This window comes from Colias croceus, chromosome 8 (assembly GCF_905220415.1).
Source record: "Colias croceus chromosome 8, ilColCroc2.1".
In the NCBI taxonomy this organism is placed as follows: domain Eukaryota; kingdom Metazoa; phylum Arthropoda; class Insecta; order Lepidoptera; family Pieridae; genus Colias; species Colias croceus.
This window is the reverse complement of record NC_059544.1, coordinates 6,073,294-6,091,487: the sequence shown is the minus strand read 5'-3', so window position 1 is coordinate 6,091,487 and position 18,194 is coordinate 6,073,294. Positions and strand designations below refer to the sequence as shown.

At 41.0% G+C, this 18,194-nt stretch overlaps 2 protein-coding genes and 1 long non-coding RNA gene across 3 annotated transcripts; 2 read left to right on the top strand and 1 right to left on the bottom strand.

Annotated features, from left to right (window-relative positions):
• The first annotated feature begins 2,173 nt into the window (after positions 1-2,173).
• LOC123693694 lies at positions 2,174-7,990 on the top strand. The gene has a single exon (XM_045638889.1). The coding sequence runs from the start codon at positions 2,174-2,176 to the stop codon at positions 7,988-7,990; it is 5,817 nt and encodes a 1,938-aa protein (XP_045494845.1).
• Positions 7,991-14,769: 6,779 nt separating this feature from the next.
• LOC123693974 lies at positions 14,770-15,846 on the top strand. The gene is made up of 2 exons (XR_006751744.1): positions 14,770-15,030; positions 15,171-15,846. It is a non-coding gene; the product is annotated as an uncharacterized LOC123693974 (long non-coding RNA).
• Positions 15,847-15,966: 120 nt separating this feature from the next.
• Positions 15,967-17,356, bottom strand: LOC123693973 (coiled-coil domain-containing protein 97). Its single transcript, XM_045639250.1, has 2 exons — positions 17,149-17,356; positions 15,967-17,039 (listed from the first exon to the last, which is right to left on the bottom strand). The coding sequence occupies exon 2, from the start codon at positions 17,007-17,009 to the stop codon at positions 15,978-15,980; it is 1,032 nt and encodes a 343-aa protein (XP_045495206.1). The 5' UTR covers positions 17,010-17,039; positions 17,149-17,356; the 3' UTR covers positions 15,967-15,977.
• Positions 17,357-18,194: the final 838 nt, after the last annotated feature.

The following is an 18,194-nucleotide window of genomic DNA, read 5'->3' as shown; positions in this document are numbered from 1 at the left end:
AATTTATTTCAAAAATAATAGAAACTAGGTAGGTATTGTTAAACAAATTATTATCAGTACCTAGTACATTATTTTTCAAACAAAGGCTAAATTAATAATTTTCAGCGTTATCGCAACCCGTAGATTATATGACATGTGTGGGTGCAAGAGGAAAGAAATATGAACACTTTCACATGTTTTATGTGTCGATGACCAGTCGGCACTTCTAAGGTAAAGATGAACCCACGCGACTGTTGTCTACTAGTGGTGTGCGGAATCGATTATCATTAATCGATTAATCGATTATCAAGATGATCGTTTGCAATCGATTATCATTTCGATACAATCGATTGGGAGTAAGCCATTTAAGTTATGGTAACCCTACACAACAAACATGTGGCAATAGCTTGTCTGCTGGATCCACGTTTTAAAAAACTCGGTTTCGGTACGGATAGTAATGCAACAAATGCCCAACAACGTTGTCTTGAAGAACTAATTTATCTCAGAAACAGCACTCAAGGGACTATAGTGAGCTAGTAATTACACAATCACAACAACTTGAGCAAGTAACTGCAAAACCATCGATCTGGGATCATTTTGAGCGAAGGAAATCAAATTTTATTGCAACATCTACATCTTCAACTGAAAATATAATAACATTACGACAATACTTAGAATTACCTCTACTTGCAAGGACAAGAGATCAGTTGACAAATTTAAGGAGGAACAGCCTGCTGCCAAATCATCTAGATTACATCATTTTTTAAATGCTAACTGGTCACTGATTGGGAATTATTGGTGTATTTGTTTGATTTTTAATATCTAGTAGTTTTATTTTAAATAAATATGTGATTTAATTCAGTTTTGTTTCATTTTTGTAATCTGGAGGTAAGACAATGTAAATTTTTTTATTTCGAACAAGATAATCGATTAATAATCGATTATCTTGGTTCGCATAATCGATTAATCGATTAGATAAATAATCGAATCGGCACAGCACTGTTGTCTACCCGCCGGCGACACCATTAGTTACTGACGATTATCTTTACGACGTTACTACTCACTACCTAATACTTTATGGGCATTGCGCTCTATGATTTATATGGTTCTCTTTCCCTATTTATTCATTTATTGAAACATTCTGTGCACGACGAAACGTAAATGTAAAGTACACAACTCATTTAATTAGTATAGAATAAGATAACGTATAAACTCCTGAAGGCTTACGCCTGAAGGCTTATTTTTAGTATGAATAAATGTATGTCTTATTTGAGTTCTTAAATGTAAAGTTTTATATGTTTGGAAAGTAAAGTATTTAATCTGTCTAGTATTAACGTAGAGTAAGCTCCTGAAGGCTTATGCCTGAAGGATTATTTTATAACTAAGAATAGAATAGCGAATTTATATGTAAAGATGTTTGTTAAATTGTTATTACGTAGTCATAATTAGATAGGAAAATTCATGAAAGATTATGACTGAAGACTTATTTACTTGGAATTTAAAATATTTATGTCTTGTTTAATGATAGTAAATGTTTATGTTTGTTTATTGAATATTGAAAATGTCTTTGTTTATGTGTTGCCTTAAGTATACGATAATGTTTTGTCTTTCTTTGAATTTACTATTGTAGATGTTAATATTTAATGATTATGTAATGATTAGGATATGTAAATTTAATGTTTCTTTTCCCGACAGCATCACGTCCGCGACTGCGCGCACAAACCGTTCCCCGCAGTATATTTATACACCTGAAGCGGGGGACGGGGTAGTATAAAAGTAAATTTCGGGAAAATCGTGCGCGCAGTCTAAACGGGGCGTTGGCGGGATATGTTATGGATGTAGAATTAATTAGTAATGTAATAATGAATGTAATGAAAACGTAGAAAATGTAAAATTGTGTAAAAATAAAGAGAATGAAAATAAAGGGTGAGGAAAGGGGCGTGGCCAGCCGGAGTGGAGGGGATAACACGTAGAGTATAAATATCGACGCAAAACCGGTTGCGTCATGGCATTCCAGTTGCTCCCGCGCTACAAGAAGAAACTAAGGAAATAACTCCGCTCCGGCTTGGCACCCTGGCCCTCTGCGTATGAAGAAATAATTGTTTGTATTATTTACAAACCCCCCCGCCACTACAGTCCACTTGAGAGGGCCTGCCGCCAACATTGGTCAGCTTCGAACCGGATCAGAAGAAAAATGAACACGAGAAGCCGGAGCGGAAGAGGAGCCACGCCATCGGTATCCGAGACGACCGCCACCGCCACAGGAACGTCATCAACGAACACATCGGAAGAAACGAGCGGCACGACGGAGACATCGGAGACCTGCACGACCGCGACGAGAACGACGAGGACAGAAGAAAAGAGCAGCTCGACGCCACCTACGCCGAGCACCATGCCCGCCGACAAGTTGCAGCCAGCGCCGTCACCCGTCGTAGGATACACAAACGCCGCTTTCGCGGCGCCAGCCGACAACGCCGACGCGCCGACGACCGCCGCTTTCGCGGCGCCAATAAGCAACGTCAACTTAAATACAGACGCCGCTCTCGCGGCGCCATCGAACGTCGCCGTCGGGTCGCCAGCACGCCGCTCGAAGACGCTCCGCCAGGCATCAGAGGTGCGGTCGCGGCGCTCCGTAGCCTCCCGCAAGAGACTCCTCGCGGAGTTGGAGGCGAAGGAACGCCTAGCCGAACTAAAGCTGGAACAAGCGAAGGCCGCAGCAGAACTAGAAAAGGCGCGGTTAGAAAGAATCCGCGCTGAAGAAGAATCAACAACGGAAGAGGAAGAAGAGGACTACGAACCGGAACGACGGGTCGAGTCGTGGTTGAAACAGCATTCAAGCCAGCCACTGCCACCCGCCGCCAACCCGACTCGCGAGCTCTCACCGCCACGCTACATAGCGAAGAACACCGACAACAAGGAAGACCGAGGATGGGGGGCCCGCCAGGAACAGGACGACGGGCAACGGGAACCGAAGAAAGACCCGCCCACGCGGTCACCAGAAGTTGCGGCAATTGTAACCGCCTTCAACGAAGTCGCAAGAAGCCAAAGGAAAGTAATAAGATACGGCGGTGAACTACCGACGTTCACCGGCTCCAGCAACGAGTGGCTATCGTTCAAGGCATCGTATGAAGAAACTGAAGAGGGATTCACCGACGGGGAAAACGTCGCACGATTGAGGAAGGCGCTGAAAGGAGCAGCCCTAGAAGCCGTCACCGCCCTACTCATATCACACACCGGACCCGAGAAGATCATCGAAGCCCTGCAGAGAAGGTTCGGCCGCCCAGACGCGCTCGTTTTGGGTGAAATGGAAAAAATTAAATCGCTACCACGAGTGTCGGACAACCCCCGGGATGTTTGCATATTCGCAAACAAAATAGCGAATATCGTCGCCACCGTCGAAATACTAGGAAAACCAGAATACCTGCACAGCCCGGAAATGCTGCGGCAGGTGCTCGAGAAGCTCACACCGATCATGAAGAATAAGTGGTACGACTTCGCCGCCGACGAACGAGACAAGACACCGCTACTGAAAAAGCTCGCAGAGTTCCTGAATAAAGAAGCAGACAAGTGCTCCAGTTACGCTCCGTTAGACACAGAGACGGAGAGGATAACAAGGAAAAGGACGGAGCGCGCCTACGCAGCAAGCAACGCGAGCGAGCGAGAAACAAGATGCCCGGTGTGCGAGCGAGAACACAAGCTTATCGAGTGCCGACAATTTACGAACAGCGACGTAAATACACGATGGGAAATAGCGAAGAAACATCGAGTGTGCTTCCGCTGTCTGCGAAGCAAACATCAACGAGCAACATGCCGCGCTCGTCCATGCGGCCTCAACGGGTGCACCATGAAGCACCACAAGATGCTCCATCATACAAAGACAGCGGAAAAGAAAAATGAAGAAACGACTCAACCGCAAGCCGAAACGAAGAACGACGAAAAAGTCCTCGTGTCGGCGATAAACATCAACAGCGCTACGTCGGAGCAACCTACGCGCCGCCGCGCGTATCTGAAGATCGCCCCCATCACCATCACGGGGCCGAAAGGAAAATGCGACACGTACGCGCTGCTCGACGAGGGAAGCACGGTGACCATCATAGAAACGGCGCTTGCAGAACAGCTGGGTCTCGACGGGCCACGCGAGTCCATCACAATTCAAGGTGTGAATGGACACGAGAACGAGCACGAGTACAGCAAGAGAGTGAAGGCACGAGTACGAGGACGGCATGAAGAAAATGATTACGTATTAGACAACGCCCGCACCGTGCACCAACTCCACGCGTTCACGCAGTCCATCCACGAAAGTGACATCGCCCGCTGCAACCATCTGCACGACCTGCAAGACGACCTGCTGTACGAGAATGCAACACCGAAGCTGCTGATCGGACAAGACAACTGGGAGCTCATTATAACACGTAAACTACGGCACGGCAAGAGGAGTCAGCCCGTCGCATCGAAGACACTGTTAGGATGGGTACTGCACGGCTGCCGTTCATCGAACAAGCACCCAGTTTTGTTCTGTTCTCATCTCTCGGAAGCGGAGAAGTCACCCGACACACTCGAAAATATGATGAAGAAATACTTCGAATTAGAATCCATCGGCATCGAACCTAAGCGACAGCGCAGCGACCCGGAGCAGCAGGCACTCAACATACTGGAAAAGAAAAGTCAACGCCTGCCGTCCGGCCGATATGAAACCGGACTCCTATGGAGAGACGAGTCCGCAGATACACCGAACAACTACGGCGACACACTGAAAAGACTGAAGACATTGGAAAAGAAATTGGACAAAGACGGAGAGCTGAAGAGACAATATGAGGAAAGAATCGAAAATCTACTCTCGTCCGGCTATGCAGAGAAGGCGCAGACTCCGCCCACCGGCGGGAGAGTGTGGTACCTCCCACACTTTCCAGTGATCAACCCGGACAAAGCGAAGATTCGTCTGGTGCACGACGCGGCCGCTAAGTCACACGGCCGCTCTCTCAACGACATGCTGCTGCCCGGGCCCGACCTACTGCAATCTCTGCCCGCCGTCATCATGAAGTTCCGTCAACATCCAATCGCCGTGTCCGCCGACATCAAGGAAATGTTCATGCAGATAAAAATTATAGAAGAAGACCGCGACGCGCTGCGCTTCCTCTGGCGTGGCGACCGACGCGACGACGGGCCGCCCGATGAATATCGTATGACATCGCTCATCTTCGGCGCCTCTTCATCACCGTGCACCGCGCTCTACATCAAGAATAGAAACGCGCAAGAACACGCGAACGAGAGTCCGGCAGCCGCACGCGCGATTCAAGAGAACCATTATATGGACGACTATATACATAGCTACGCGACCGAAGATGAAGCAAAGGAGATAACGGCGCACGTCGATCGCATACATCGATACGCCGGCTTCGAGCTACGTGGGTGGGCGTCGAACAAAGAAAACGCGATAAGAAACTTTACGAACACCGGGGCGACCACCGTCGAGATCGGCGGGAGCGAGACAGAGCGAACATTAGGGCTACTTTGGCATGTGAAGCAGGACTACATAGGCTTTCGTGTCAACACGAAACGTGTACCACAAGAAATAATCGAAAATAAGCGAACACCTACGAAGAGAGAAGCCCTCAGTCTCATCATGTCGGTCTTCGACCCACTCGGCCTCATCGCGCCCATCCTCACACCGGCGAAAAGGATAATGCAGGATACGTGGAAGTACAACACCGGCTGGGACGACCCCATTCCCGACGCGCTACAACACCGCTGGGAAAACTGGGTGGCGAATATACAGCATCTCGACGCGCTCCGCATCCCGCGCTGCTATGACTACGAACCCGCTGCTGAGAGAGAGATACACACGTTTGTGGACGCCAGCGAAGAGGCATACGCAGCAGTCGTGTATATCAGAGCGACGCGCGCCGACGGATCAATACACATCGCGATCGCCGCCGCGAAAAGCAGAGTCACGCCCACGAAACCGGTATCGATTCCACGTCTGGAGCTGCAAGCCGCCCTGCTCGGAGCACGCCTCACACGAACAGTCGAGGAAGGCCACGACTTTGTCTTCAAGAGAAAAGTGTATTGGAGCGACTCGAGAACAGCACTCGCATGGATACGCGGCGAGCCCCGCACATACAAGACGTTTGTAGCGCACAGACTAGCCGAAATAGAAGATCTCACGAAGAAGGATGAATGGCGCTGGGTTCCCACGGCGCACAATACGGCGGACGACGCTACACGCAACACCCCCGCTGACTTCGACCCGCAACACCGTTGGTTCACCGGTCCAGACTTCCTCCGCTATGAAGAATGCGACTGGCCGGTTGAGAAGAAGGAAAACATCACCGACACGGGCGAAGAAAAAGAAAAATGCGGCGCGTTGAACTCGTCGGACCCCGCCCCCGCGTTCATCGACCTCAAACGCTTCTCAACATGGACTCGGCTAGTGCGCACAACGGCCCGCGTACTGCAATTCATCGAACTCTGTCGTCGCCCCAAACAACTCGTCAACGCAACACGTCGAAAACGTACAAGAAAAAACGAAGAAAAGGACGTGACGTGGAAAAGAAATACGAAAAAGAACAAAGAGAAAATCGTCTCGCGTCCGAACAACGAAGAAAGAAAATATATAATACTGAGTGCGCGCCACCTACGCGCCGCGGAAAACGTGCTTGTGAAATTAGCACAACAAGCAACGTACGGAAAAGAGATAGCGATACTACAGCGAGGAGACCCGCTCACTGAAAAATGTCAAGGTCCACTAGCGGGATTAAGTGTCGCATTGAACGAAGAAGGAATACTGAAACTACGAGGAAGGGTGAATGAAGCCAGCGCGATCGAGGCAGAGGCCGCAAACCCGACAGTGCTCGACGGAAAACACAAGTATACGCAGCTCTACATACAGCATGTACACGAAAAGTTACATCACGGCGGCGTCGAAATTGTAGTAAATGAACTAAGGCAAAGACTGTGGATAACAAGAATACGACCCGCGACAAAGGAGGTGCTAAAGAGCTGCCCGCGCTGCCGCCTGCTGCGCGCCAAACCCGCGCGCCCATCCACCGGCGACCTGCCTGCCGCACGCCTCGCGCATCACGCGCGCCCATTTACATTCACCGGACTCGACTACTTCGGCCCGCAAGAAGTAACCGTCGGCCGCCATCGAGAGAAGCGCTACGTGGCCCTCTTCACGTGCTTAACATCGCGCGCAGTACATCTAGAAGTCGTCGCCTCGCTCAGCACCGACTCAGCGATCAACGCGCTGCGCCGCTTCATAGCGCGGCGCGGCTGCCCGGCCGAAATATGGAGTGACAACGCGACGTGCTTCCGCGCGGCCAACCGAGAGCTCACGGACGCGTGGGCCGCACTTGAAGAAGAAGCAGCAGCCCGCCGCATCAGCTGGCGCTTCCTTCCGCCGGCCGCCCCATTCATGGCCGGCGCGTGGGAGCGCATGGTACGCACCGTGAAAGAAGCCCTACGCCACACGCTTCACGAGCAGCACCCCAGTGACGAGACGCTCGTCACACTCCTCGCCGAAGTAGAAGCCACCGTAAACTCACGCCCACTCACTCATGTGGCCGTGACCCCCGACGTGCCGCCCGCCATCACACCGAATATGATCCTGCTGGGCTCCAACTGTTACGTGCCGCCACCCTGCACCATCGAAGAAGACCAAACAACAGCGCGCACACACTGGAAGCGCGCGCAACAGCTCGCCGACACCTTCTGGCGACGCTGGGTGCGAGAGTACCTGCCCGTACTTCAACAGCGGCGGGAGCCCCACGCAAGCGGCGCGGCCCCCAAGATCGGCGACCAGGTCATCGTGTGCGACTCCAATCATCCGAGGAACACGTGGCCCCGAGGACGAGTCATCGCCACGTATCCCGGCAAGGACGGCGAGGTACGAGTGGTCGACGTGGAGACCAGCGGCGGCAGAATCCTCCGGCGGCCCACCAAGAAGATCGTCGTGCTACCAGTTCGAATCGCAGAGTGCGACGGCGGGAGAAATGTGCACGACGAAACGTAAATGTAAAGTACACAACTCATTTAATTAGTATAGAATAAGATAACGTATAAACTCCTGAAGGCTTACGCCTGAAGGCTTATTTTTAGTATGAATAAATGTATGTCTTATTTGAGTTCTTAAATGTAAAGTTTTATATGTTTGGAAAGTAAAGTATTTAATCTGTCTAGTATTAACGTAGAGTAAGCTCCTGAAGGCTTATGCCTGAAGGATTATTTTATAACTAAGAATAGAATAGCGAATTTATATGTAAAGATGTTTGTTAAATTGTTATTACGTAGTCATAATTAGATAGGAAAATTCATGAAAGATTATGACTGAAGACTTATTTACTTGGAATTTAAAATATTTATGTCTTGTTTAATGATAGTAAATGTTTATGTTTGTTTATTGAATATTGAAAATGTCTTTGTTTATGTGTTGCCTTAAGTATACGATAATGTTTTGTCTTTCTTTGAATTTACTATTGTAGATGTTAATATTTAATGATTATGTAATGATTAGGATATGTAAATTTAATGTTTCTTTTCCCGACAGCATCACGTCCGCGACTGCGCGCACAAACCGTTCCCCGCAGTATATTTATACACCTGAAGCGGGGGACGGGGTAGTATAAAAGTAAATTTCGGGAAAATCGTGCGCGCAGTCTAAACGGGGCGTTGGCGGGATATGTTATGGATGTAGAATTAATTAGTAATGTAATAATGAATGTAATGAAAACGTAGAAAATGTAAAATTGTGTAAAAATAAAGAGAATGAAAATAAAGGGTGAGGAAAGGGGCGTGGCCAGCCGGAGTGGAGGGGATAACACGTAGAGTATAAATATCGACGCAAAACCGGTTGCGTCATGGCATTCCAGTTGCTCCCGCGCTACAAGAAGAAACTAAGGAAATAACTCCGCTCCGGCTTGGCACCCTGGCCCTCTGCGTATGAAGAAATAATTGTTTGTATTATTTACAAACCCCCCCGCCACTACAGTCCACTTGAGAGGGCCTGCCGCCAACACATTCATTGTACTTACAGTTAAAATACCAAAGCATAACTACATTGAATGATTTTATAAGTATATAATTATTTATAAATTATAATACGTTAACAAAAATTAAAATCAAAACGAACACAATATGAACGGCTTAATGCATCCAAGCACCCGCGGCTAAAGAGGTGCAGGACAGAACTTGCAGCAAAAATATCAATTGTGGCATCAGAGGCCAGCACACGATTCAGCAGATGAAAATACCTATACCTCTTCATACTATTTAATATAAGTAAAAACCTATACATGTTGTTCTTATGTGGAACATCTGAAATTACAGTACCTGCCTACGTACTTCGCTAAAATATAATATGTGATTACAAAAATATTAAATCATTGTACCTACCATATTTTTAAATTAAACGTTTTTAATTGAAAAAAAAACGTCAGTTTCAGTGATTTCGTATTGTTAGGTATTTAAAAAATATCGTAAATGTAGGTACCTAGTACAAAATAGTAGGTAATAAATTACCTATCTAAATTTTGAGAAAAGATTTGTTCTAATAGTTAACTATGAAAACAAGTGATAACTGCGTTAAAAACAACCGACTTCAAACTTGCACTTGCAAAAATGCCCATAAAATAAAAACTACTGGGCCTGTCCGAAAAAGACCGAATAAGTCCGAATAATTTTTATGGGACCAATTCGACACCATCCCGCATCGAACAAAAAAAGAATCACGTAAATCGGTTCAGAAACCTCGGAGTAATCGGTGTACATACATAAAAAAAAAATAAAAAAAAAACATACCGGCCGAATTGATAACCTCCTCCTTTTTTTGAAGTCGGTTAATAAAATGAAACGTGTGTTTTTTTAATCCTGAATACGTTCTATTATTTATTTATTTTTAAGTTATATAAATATATGAACATATTTTTATATTTTAACTATATGTGACACTGTCCTTATCTGTAAAAACTTAGTAGGTAACAAAAGTAGAGATGAGATAGAGATGAACGCAAGGAAAACAATTATAACTACCTACCACAAATTCAAGTGCAGTGAATATAATATAGCCGTTTATGAGCATAGAAAATAATACATTGACTGAAAGAGCTTATTTAGTTAGCGGAGGCCTGAAAAAAACCTTAGAGTACACTGATAAGTTTTAAAAATATTTGTTTTAATTTTTAAATGTCATACTTATAACGCATGTAAAAAATATATACAAGCAACTATTTTTACTTACCAAACACATTATTAATTTAATGAATCAATTCACAAACACGACACACTACATGAAGACTCGAACACAATAAGCTGTGCGCGTTTTCCGTACGATGTCTGCAGGCTGTCTGACCAACTGTCATAACGCATAGGACTCGTTCAAAGCTATTGTCTTGGTACGGTGTGAGGTATTGCTGGACTGGGTATATGGACTGTGATTTATTCGATACCACCCATATAAGTAGCATGTTATAACCGGCTTAGCTAGATGATAAACAATTTACTCACAATACTAGAACCTCGAAGCTTTTCATGGAATATATTTTAGTTCTACGATACGCTACGGAATGAAAAACAAACAAAAAAAGATTTTATTGCAACAATTAAAAACCTATAAAATGTTATTTATTCTAGATTCCAGTCTCCAAAACTCGTTCATATAATATCGTCGCGTTCATTTTAGATTGATCTCTAATTTTTCTTTATAATTCGCTTTTATAATTCGCTTCAATTAGCCTAGACCTAGAGCAAAGACTCAAATTAATTTGAAGGGATTCTGTATTCATATTTAATACTTTACTAAATGTTTACTTTTAAACGGAGGTATCTCCCGTTAATTTAGAAAGCATTGTATGCAAATTAATTTGTAAACTTTACTAACATAGATTAAGTAAAAATACCTTGTCGTTCAATACCTTGCTGATCCATATGCCAAGGAACGGCAAACAACCTCAGAACAACCTTACACTCAATTCTGACCACACATTTACATAATTATCGGGATATATTCGCTCTGTTTTGTGCTAAAATAGCATAGTGCAAAATATAGCTGTTATCATCTTGTTTTTCAGACTTCTATGGCTGTTATTCTACTCTTACCGCCCTGTTAGCTACCTATATTATATCGTTGACTTTTACGATGCTTTTCTTTCAATCAACATATGTAAGTAGTTAAGTAAGTTAGTAATGTATGAACATAATATTGTGTAATTTTTTATCGAAGCAATATAGTTCGCAAGTTCATATTTATTATGACGTAAATGATGAGCAATTATGGACCCCTATTAGGTAGGTTACCCTACATAAGTGAGGACTAAATTTTGTAATCACTTTCTAATACATATTAGTATTACAGTAGGTAGGTACATAATGGTGATGTAATGTTTTAATATGTACCTAACAATAATTTAGGAAGATATTTGTAACATTACCTACGCAGATATTGTAACTATAAAAAAGTACTAGAAATCTTCTAGCAATAGAGTATCGCAGTTCACTGTTTGTTTAATAATTACAGTCACAAAAGCAGATCACTACCTACACAAAAGTATGCAAGTATGTACTTACTTTTAGTGGATAGTAGATATTATTTATCCGTATATCTCGATTTAGAGACCCATAGGTAAGTAGGTATATTATATATTTCTTAGTAAAGGTTCTACTTCTACACTACATTAGCGAACTCGCTGTTTTGGGTAGAGCCAGGTTGGAGAGAGGTAGAGTAACAAAGAGAAGCCTATGTTCCCGATTAAGGATTGTATGCAGTTTAAGTAATTAGAACTTTACCTACAGTATTAATTAAGTATTATAATAACATGCCATAATTTAAATAATTGATGTCTCTGATATTAGTTATTAGGCTTCTTTTAATTGAACAAGGCGTGGCGTAGATAGGTATAGGTAATCACGCGCATACATTAATATAAATATGACCTTCCCTTTTGTAAGTAAAAGCAATAAATTAACACTACAAGTATACAAGTTACTGATACTTAGTGGCTACAAAGCTTCCGGAAAATTTCACCGACACAATGACATAGTTCTGATTGTTATTTTATACATAAATATCTAATACAGGCTGTATGTGCTTATCTAAAATGATTTTTCGAATACTAATTATCAAATCTTTATTTTACACTTGCCAAAATGCATACGAGTTTACTTTAATAATATAAGATTATATTCTTATTATATTACTAGCTTCCGCCCGCGACTTATTTTTTTCTACGTTTTTTTTTTCGGGATAAAAAGTATCCTATTTTATGCCCAGAATATTAAGGTATAATTATACCAAGTTTCATAGAAATCGAACCATTAGTTTTTACGTGATGCCTTCACATACAGACAGACAGACAGACAAAAATTTAGGTATTTAATCACATATTTGGGTTTGGTATCGATCCAGTAACACCCCCAGCCCCCCTAGCCAAGTGGCTTTCTGTTAGCGTAGCGTTCAATAGAATAGACTACGAATGTATGAGATTGTCTATTTCTATTCTATTGAACGCTACGCTAACAGAAAGCCACTTGGCTGGTATTTATTTTTTAGGGTTCCGTAGCCAAAATGGCAAAAACGGAACCCTTATAGTTTCGTCATGTCCGTCTGTCCGTCTGTCCGTCTGTCCGTCTGTCCGTCTGTCACAGCCGATTTACTCGGAAACTATAAGTACTACAGTGATGAAATTTGATGGGAATATGTGTTGTATGAACCGCTACAAAAATATGACACTAAATAGTAAAAAAAAGAATTGGGGGTGGGGCCCCCCATACATGTAACTGAGGGATGAAATTTTTTTTTTCGATGTACATACCCGTGTGGGGTATCAATGGAAAGGTCTTTTAAAATGATATAAAGTTTTCTAAAAAACATTTTTCTTCAATATTTTCAATGTACAGAATTGACCCTTCTACAGATTTATTATACCTATGTATAGATACTGTATGAAATTCTTAATGTTTGCTCGTAGGTAAAATTACACAGAAAAACGTCGTTACTATTCAAATCACAGTACAAAAAAACAACAAATGGATACAAAGTAGGTACAAACATTGAGATAATATTATTACGTATGGAGGAGACACCACGAACAAAATTTGTGCGCCATTTTTTGCTCTAACTAAGTTTTAAAAATTATTAAGTATCTAGTTAGGTACTTACTTACCGATGAAAGTTATTGCTTTGCACTTTTCCGTATTATTTGTATTATTTGTGCAATATCGTAACACACACGAAGACATATTTGATGCGTTTCACTTTAAAACAAATAAAAAAAGAGCGTGCAATTAAGCCATATGGCTTATGGTGAGCGGAACATAAGTGATGTAGGCGGTGTCGTCTCCATAATATGTACTTATATCTCAATGAGTTCAAACCATTTGTGTGCGTTGACTGCGTTGAGTCTCATAAACTCAGAAATGATAATAATTGAATTTATATTTTTTGGTTTTTATGGCATTCAAATGCTTTATAAATATAAATTTATAAAGAATAGAAAAAATTCGATCACGAGGCGGGACTCGAACCCGCATCCTTCGCACCATTCCGGGGCGGATGCCTAACCAACTCAGCCACTCGTGACCCGCCTGAGCAATCGAATTTATTCTATTCTTTCAGTTTTATGTGTCTTAAGGGACACACCGCGCGCCATCTATTGAGATGATTTAACAACCATCTCAACCAATATGAAGCACTTTTCAGTGAATACAATATTGCAACGATGGAACACGACCTTTTGTTGAATTTATATTTTTTGGTTTTTATGGCATTCAAATGCTTTATAAATATAAATTTATAAAGAATAGAAAAAATTCGATCACGAGGCGGGACTCGAACCCGCATCCTTCGCGCCATTCCGGGGCGGATGCCTAACCAACTCAGCCACTCGTGACCCGCCTGAGCAATCGAATTTATTCTATTCTTTCAGTTTTATGTGTCTTAAGGGACACACCGCGCGCCATCTATTCTTTCTATTCTTTATAAATTTATATTTATAAAGCATTTGAATGCCATAAAAACCAGAAAATATAAATTCAACAAAAGGTCGTGTTCCATCGTTGCAATATTGTATTCACTGAAAAGTGCTTCATATTGGTTGAGATGGTTGTTAAATCATCTCAATAGATGGCGCGCGGTGTGTCCCTTAAGACACATAAAACTGAAAGAATAGAATAAATTCGATTGCTCAGGCGGGTCACGAGTGGCTGAGTTGGTTAGGCATCCGCCCCGGAATGGCGCGAAGGATGCGGGTTCGAGTCCCGCCTCGTGATCGAATTTTTTCTATTCTTTATAAATTTATATGATAATAATTATTAATAATCAATGATTGCGTTATTATCGTCCAACTTATTTATTGAAAATAAAAATAAGTATTTCAATACTGTATCCAATGACATTATTTAAATACTTAAACATAATATATATTAAGATAAAGGGCTAATAACTTTAAGGAATAAATCGCAAGTCTGCTATAACAGCAAATAACAAAAAATCGAGTTTATTATTGGTTTTTTCTGTATTAAAAATTATTAAAATTGTATACATGTAAATTATGGGACTAAATTGTTCTGAAACAAAGAATTTATTATTATTATTATGCCATTTGAGGTTTATGCAGTGGTTGGCAGTCATAAAGTGGATGGATAACCAATTATTTTTGCAGTTCCTCTATTGCTTATTTGTGGAGCCCTTAGTAGCGTGAGTCTGACTCGCGCTTCACAGTTCACGCTTGACCGAATTTTTACAACGAAATACGAATATGTAACAAGTACATTTAGGTAGTTTTCCAATTACAGAGCATAATGCGACTCAGTGGGGCACAATGCCGAATTATGCTGATGCTTAATTGGAACATGAATTAGTTTTCAAATGCACCAGCAAGTTGCGCTAAGTTCAGTGTTGAAAAAAAAAATATTCATAGAGTTAGCAATAACCACAAATAACCTCTTTTATTAATGTGTAATTATAGTGGTAGGTATACTTAATAATTGGTGGAAAACAATTTACGGTTATTTTAAGTAATTTGGATTTTGATTATTTCATTAACATTTTTTTCAATGTTTGTAGGTACCTTCATCCATACCTACTTATATTTATTTTTTTAACACAATTTGAATTAACTTTGATTATTTCGAAAAAACTACAATGAAACGAAAGATTTAAGTAAATTTTTTTCCAACAATTAATAATTCGTTCGTTTCAGCCGTGGGACGTCCACTGCTGGACAAAGGCCTCCCTCAAGGATTTCCAATACGACCGGTCACCGGCGGCCTGCATCCAGCGTCTCCCTGCCACTCGGACCAGGTCGTCTGTCCATCTTGTGGGAGGTCGTCCCACGCACGCATCAATTCACGCGCATTACTCGTGATTATGAGTGCTCGATTGTGCGAAGCGTTGCTGTAGTTGGAACATTCCATAATGCGCTCTAGTGCTGTAATTGGAAACACGGTACACATACCTACTAGAGTCTAGAGTTAGCTCTGCTATATTACTTGCTCTGTGGTTAGCATCACCACTAAAGTCCGATGGCGATAGACAAGGCGCTGTATGTGACGCTGGCTGGCAAGCATAAACTTACTCATTATCTGACTTTACTTTTAGTCAAGTAATCTGTGGTCAAGTAATAGTGGTAATAGTAAACCTGATATATAGCCCTGGTTTTGTTTCGTGGTAAAATAAAACAATTTTTAAAACTTTGTGGACTTATTTTCAAATTCTGCTGTATGAGTCTAGTCCTGCAGGTGGTGCAGAATTTATGTGATAGAAGAACAGAAATGTCCTTAACTCTTACACATGATTTAAATTATGTAGGTCATAAATGTATTTGTTAGGTACCAATGAACTTCCTTCCAAAATAAATCTAATTGATATATTTATTATTTACTGTATTTCTTTCTTATTTTATGATACATATTTTGTTTACATTTTCATTAACTGTTCAACCAATTAAAAAATATAATAAAATGTTTATGTGGAAACTAAACTAAACTTGAAATAAATAAAAGCTCAATTAAGTTTTATTCAATTTATTGGAGATGTGCTGCATGAATACATCTAAAGGATCACTACCATTATCATTAGTATTTTTTGAGCCATACTCCTGTACTAGTGCCATATGTTCCTCCAACGTTTCACTGTCATTCTGTTCAGAATCAAAGTACTTGTCCTCTGCATCTTGTGATATTTGTTCAAGATCATCATAATCTTCATTGTTATCAACATTGTTGTAATCAAAATCAGTGTCTCTTCCTTCTATGAAACTGCTATACATTTCTTGGTAAAACTCTTCTCGTAATATTCTCTTTTCGTTTGCGTTTATCATTGTTTGTTTTCTTATCTCAGGTGTGTAAGTGTCTTTTGTATCAGGAATGTCAAAGTCTCCCCACTGTTTCTTTTTGACACTGTTATCTTCTTCCTTCCTTTCATTTTTGCTATTTGAAGTATTGGAAGGAGAGCCTTGATCCTCATCAAGCATTTGTACATTTTTTACTTCTCTCATCTGGTTACGATCTACAGTTTCCAAAATTAAGCTTAGCAGTGTCAAGTTCCCACTATCTACTGCATCTCTCTCTTGTATTTCTTCATCCAATAAGTACTGTCCTACTAATTGTTCATACAGTAATGGATTTCTATACATCATTTCCTTTTCACTAAAATAGTCTGTTTCGTCTTGTAGTTTTTGGAGAGCTTTATATCTTCTATTCCTTATTCTTTTATTTCTACTTTCCTCTGAATGATAGATTTTTAGTTGGGACACACATTTATTAAAATCTTTATCATCTTTGTAAATACTCAATGTTTCAAAATATTGTAAATGATTAGGTGAGAGAAATTTGCCAAACTGAATGAGAAACTGTGTTGGTGACTTTAAGTATAAGTTATGAGCATAGGCAGTTTTATCACTAGTTTTTAGATTATTTTCATTAGGGTGCGAATTCTTAAATGATATTTCAGCACATCTCACTAAATAGTCAATAATATCATATAAAGGATCAAAGTCATTGTTATCATTAGTATCTTCATTGTTGTCATTAATATTCATAGTATAAAACAAGTGCCAGACGACAAATTCCTGCAAATAAGAAATTTTTGATTTCGTTTTGATAGAAAGAACTAATTTGTGTAAACCTTTGTATCAATTTCCATTAATATGTAAGAGCTTTAGTATAATCACTCCTTACTCCAATGTGATCCTTTTCGTCGATTGTCTCCTGTTTTAGCGTAAGTTATATGGCTATAATTAAGAAACAGATATTTAAACAATAATTATTAAGATATATAAAAATACAATTATATTTATATTGAAAAGCGACGAGGATTAATCAATGTTTTGAAAATTGAAGTGTAGGAATTCCGATTTCCGATTCCGAACAATGCTGAATGCTGATCTGTCATCTGATTGCCGAGTGCCGACAGCCGTAACAATGACAGTTAACATTCAGTGTTGCCAACTCAATTTTCGAAAAGCCAACAGCAAGAAAGCACAAAGCACTAGTTTGCGCATTTGAAAAGGGCGCTACCAGTAAAAAAAAATCCTATAATAAGAACAAAAAAACTGTTATTCATTTTCTTCATTATGAAATAGACTTGTACCAACTTGAACTAGAAACGATTTGTATAACTTCTTTTGAAATTTCGTAATTGAACAAGATTTATTCATACTTTCTAAGCCCGTACGAATACATAACAGCGAAATAATCAATAAAGAACTAAAATTGAATTTAAAGCACTAATACATGAAAAAAGTACTAGATATAGGTAAACCAGAATCTGATGGCAATTAGGGAAATCAAAATTTTGAGTGTGCAACCCTAGGGAAAATGGACTGAACGATCTTGATACTGCTTATTTTTTATTTTGTCCTCAATATCATTAGTCACATTACATAAGTGGACAATACTGTACTAAATAATGAGATAACCACTTAATATTATGTAAGTACATACTTACATGTATAATATACAATTATACATATTACTTTTATACAGGTAATACATATTATTATTTACACATACCTATATTTGTATATTCATTACCAGTATGCCATGTGAAAATATCGATATAATGATCATCATCATCATCATCATCATCAGCCCATATACGATCCCACTGCTGGGACACGGGCCTCCTATGAGGGTACAGGCCATAATCCACCACGCTGGCCAAGTGCGTGTTGGCGGATGACACATGTCGTCGAACTTTTTTAATTCTTCGACATGTCGGTTTC

Coding starts and splice junctions, on each gene's coding strand:
- LOC123693694 (XM_045638889.1), top strand. CDS start 2,174: ATGAACACGAGAAGCCGGAGCGGAAGAGGAGCCACGCCATCGGTATCC.
- LOC123693973 (XM_045639250.1), bottom strand. CDS start 17,009: ATGAATATTAATGACAACAATGAAGATACTAATGATAACAATGACTTT.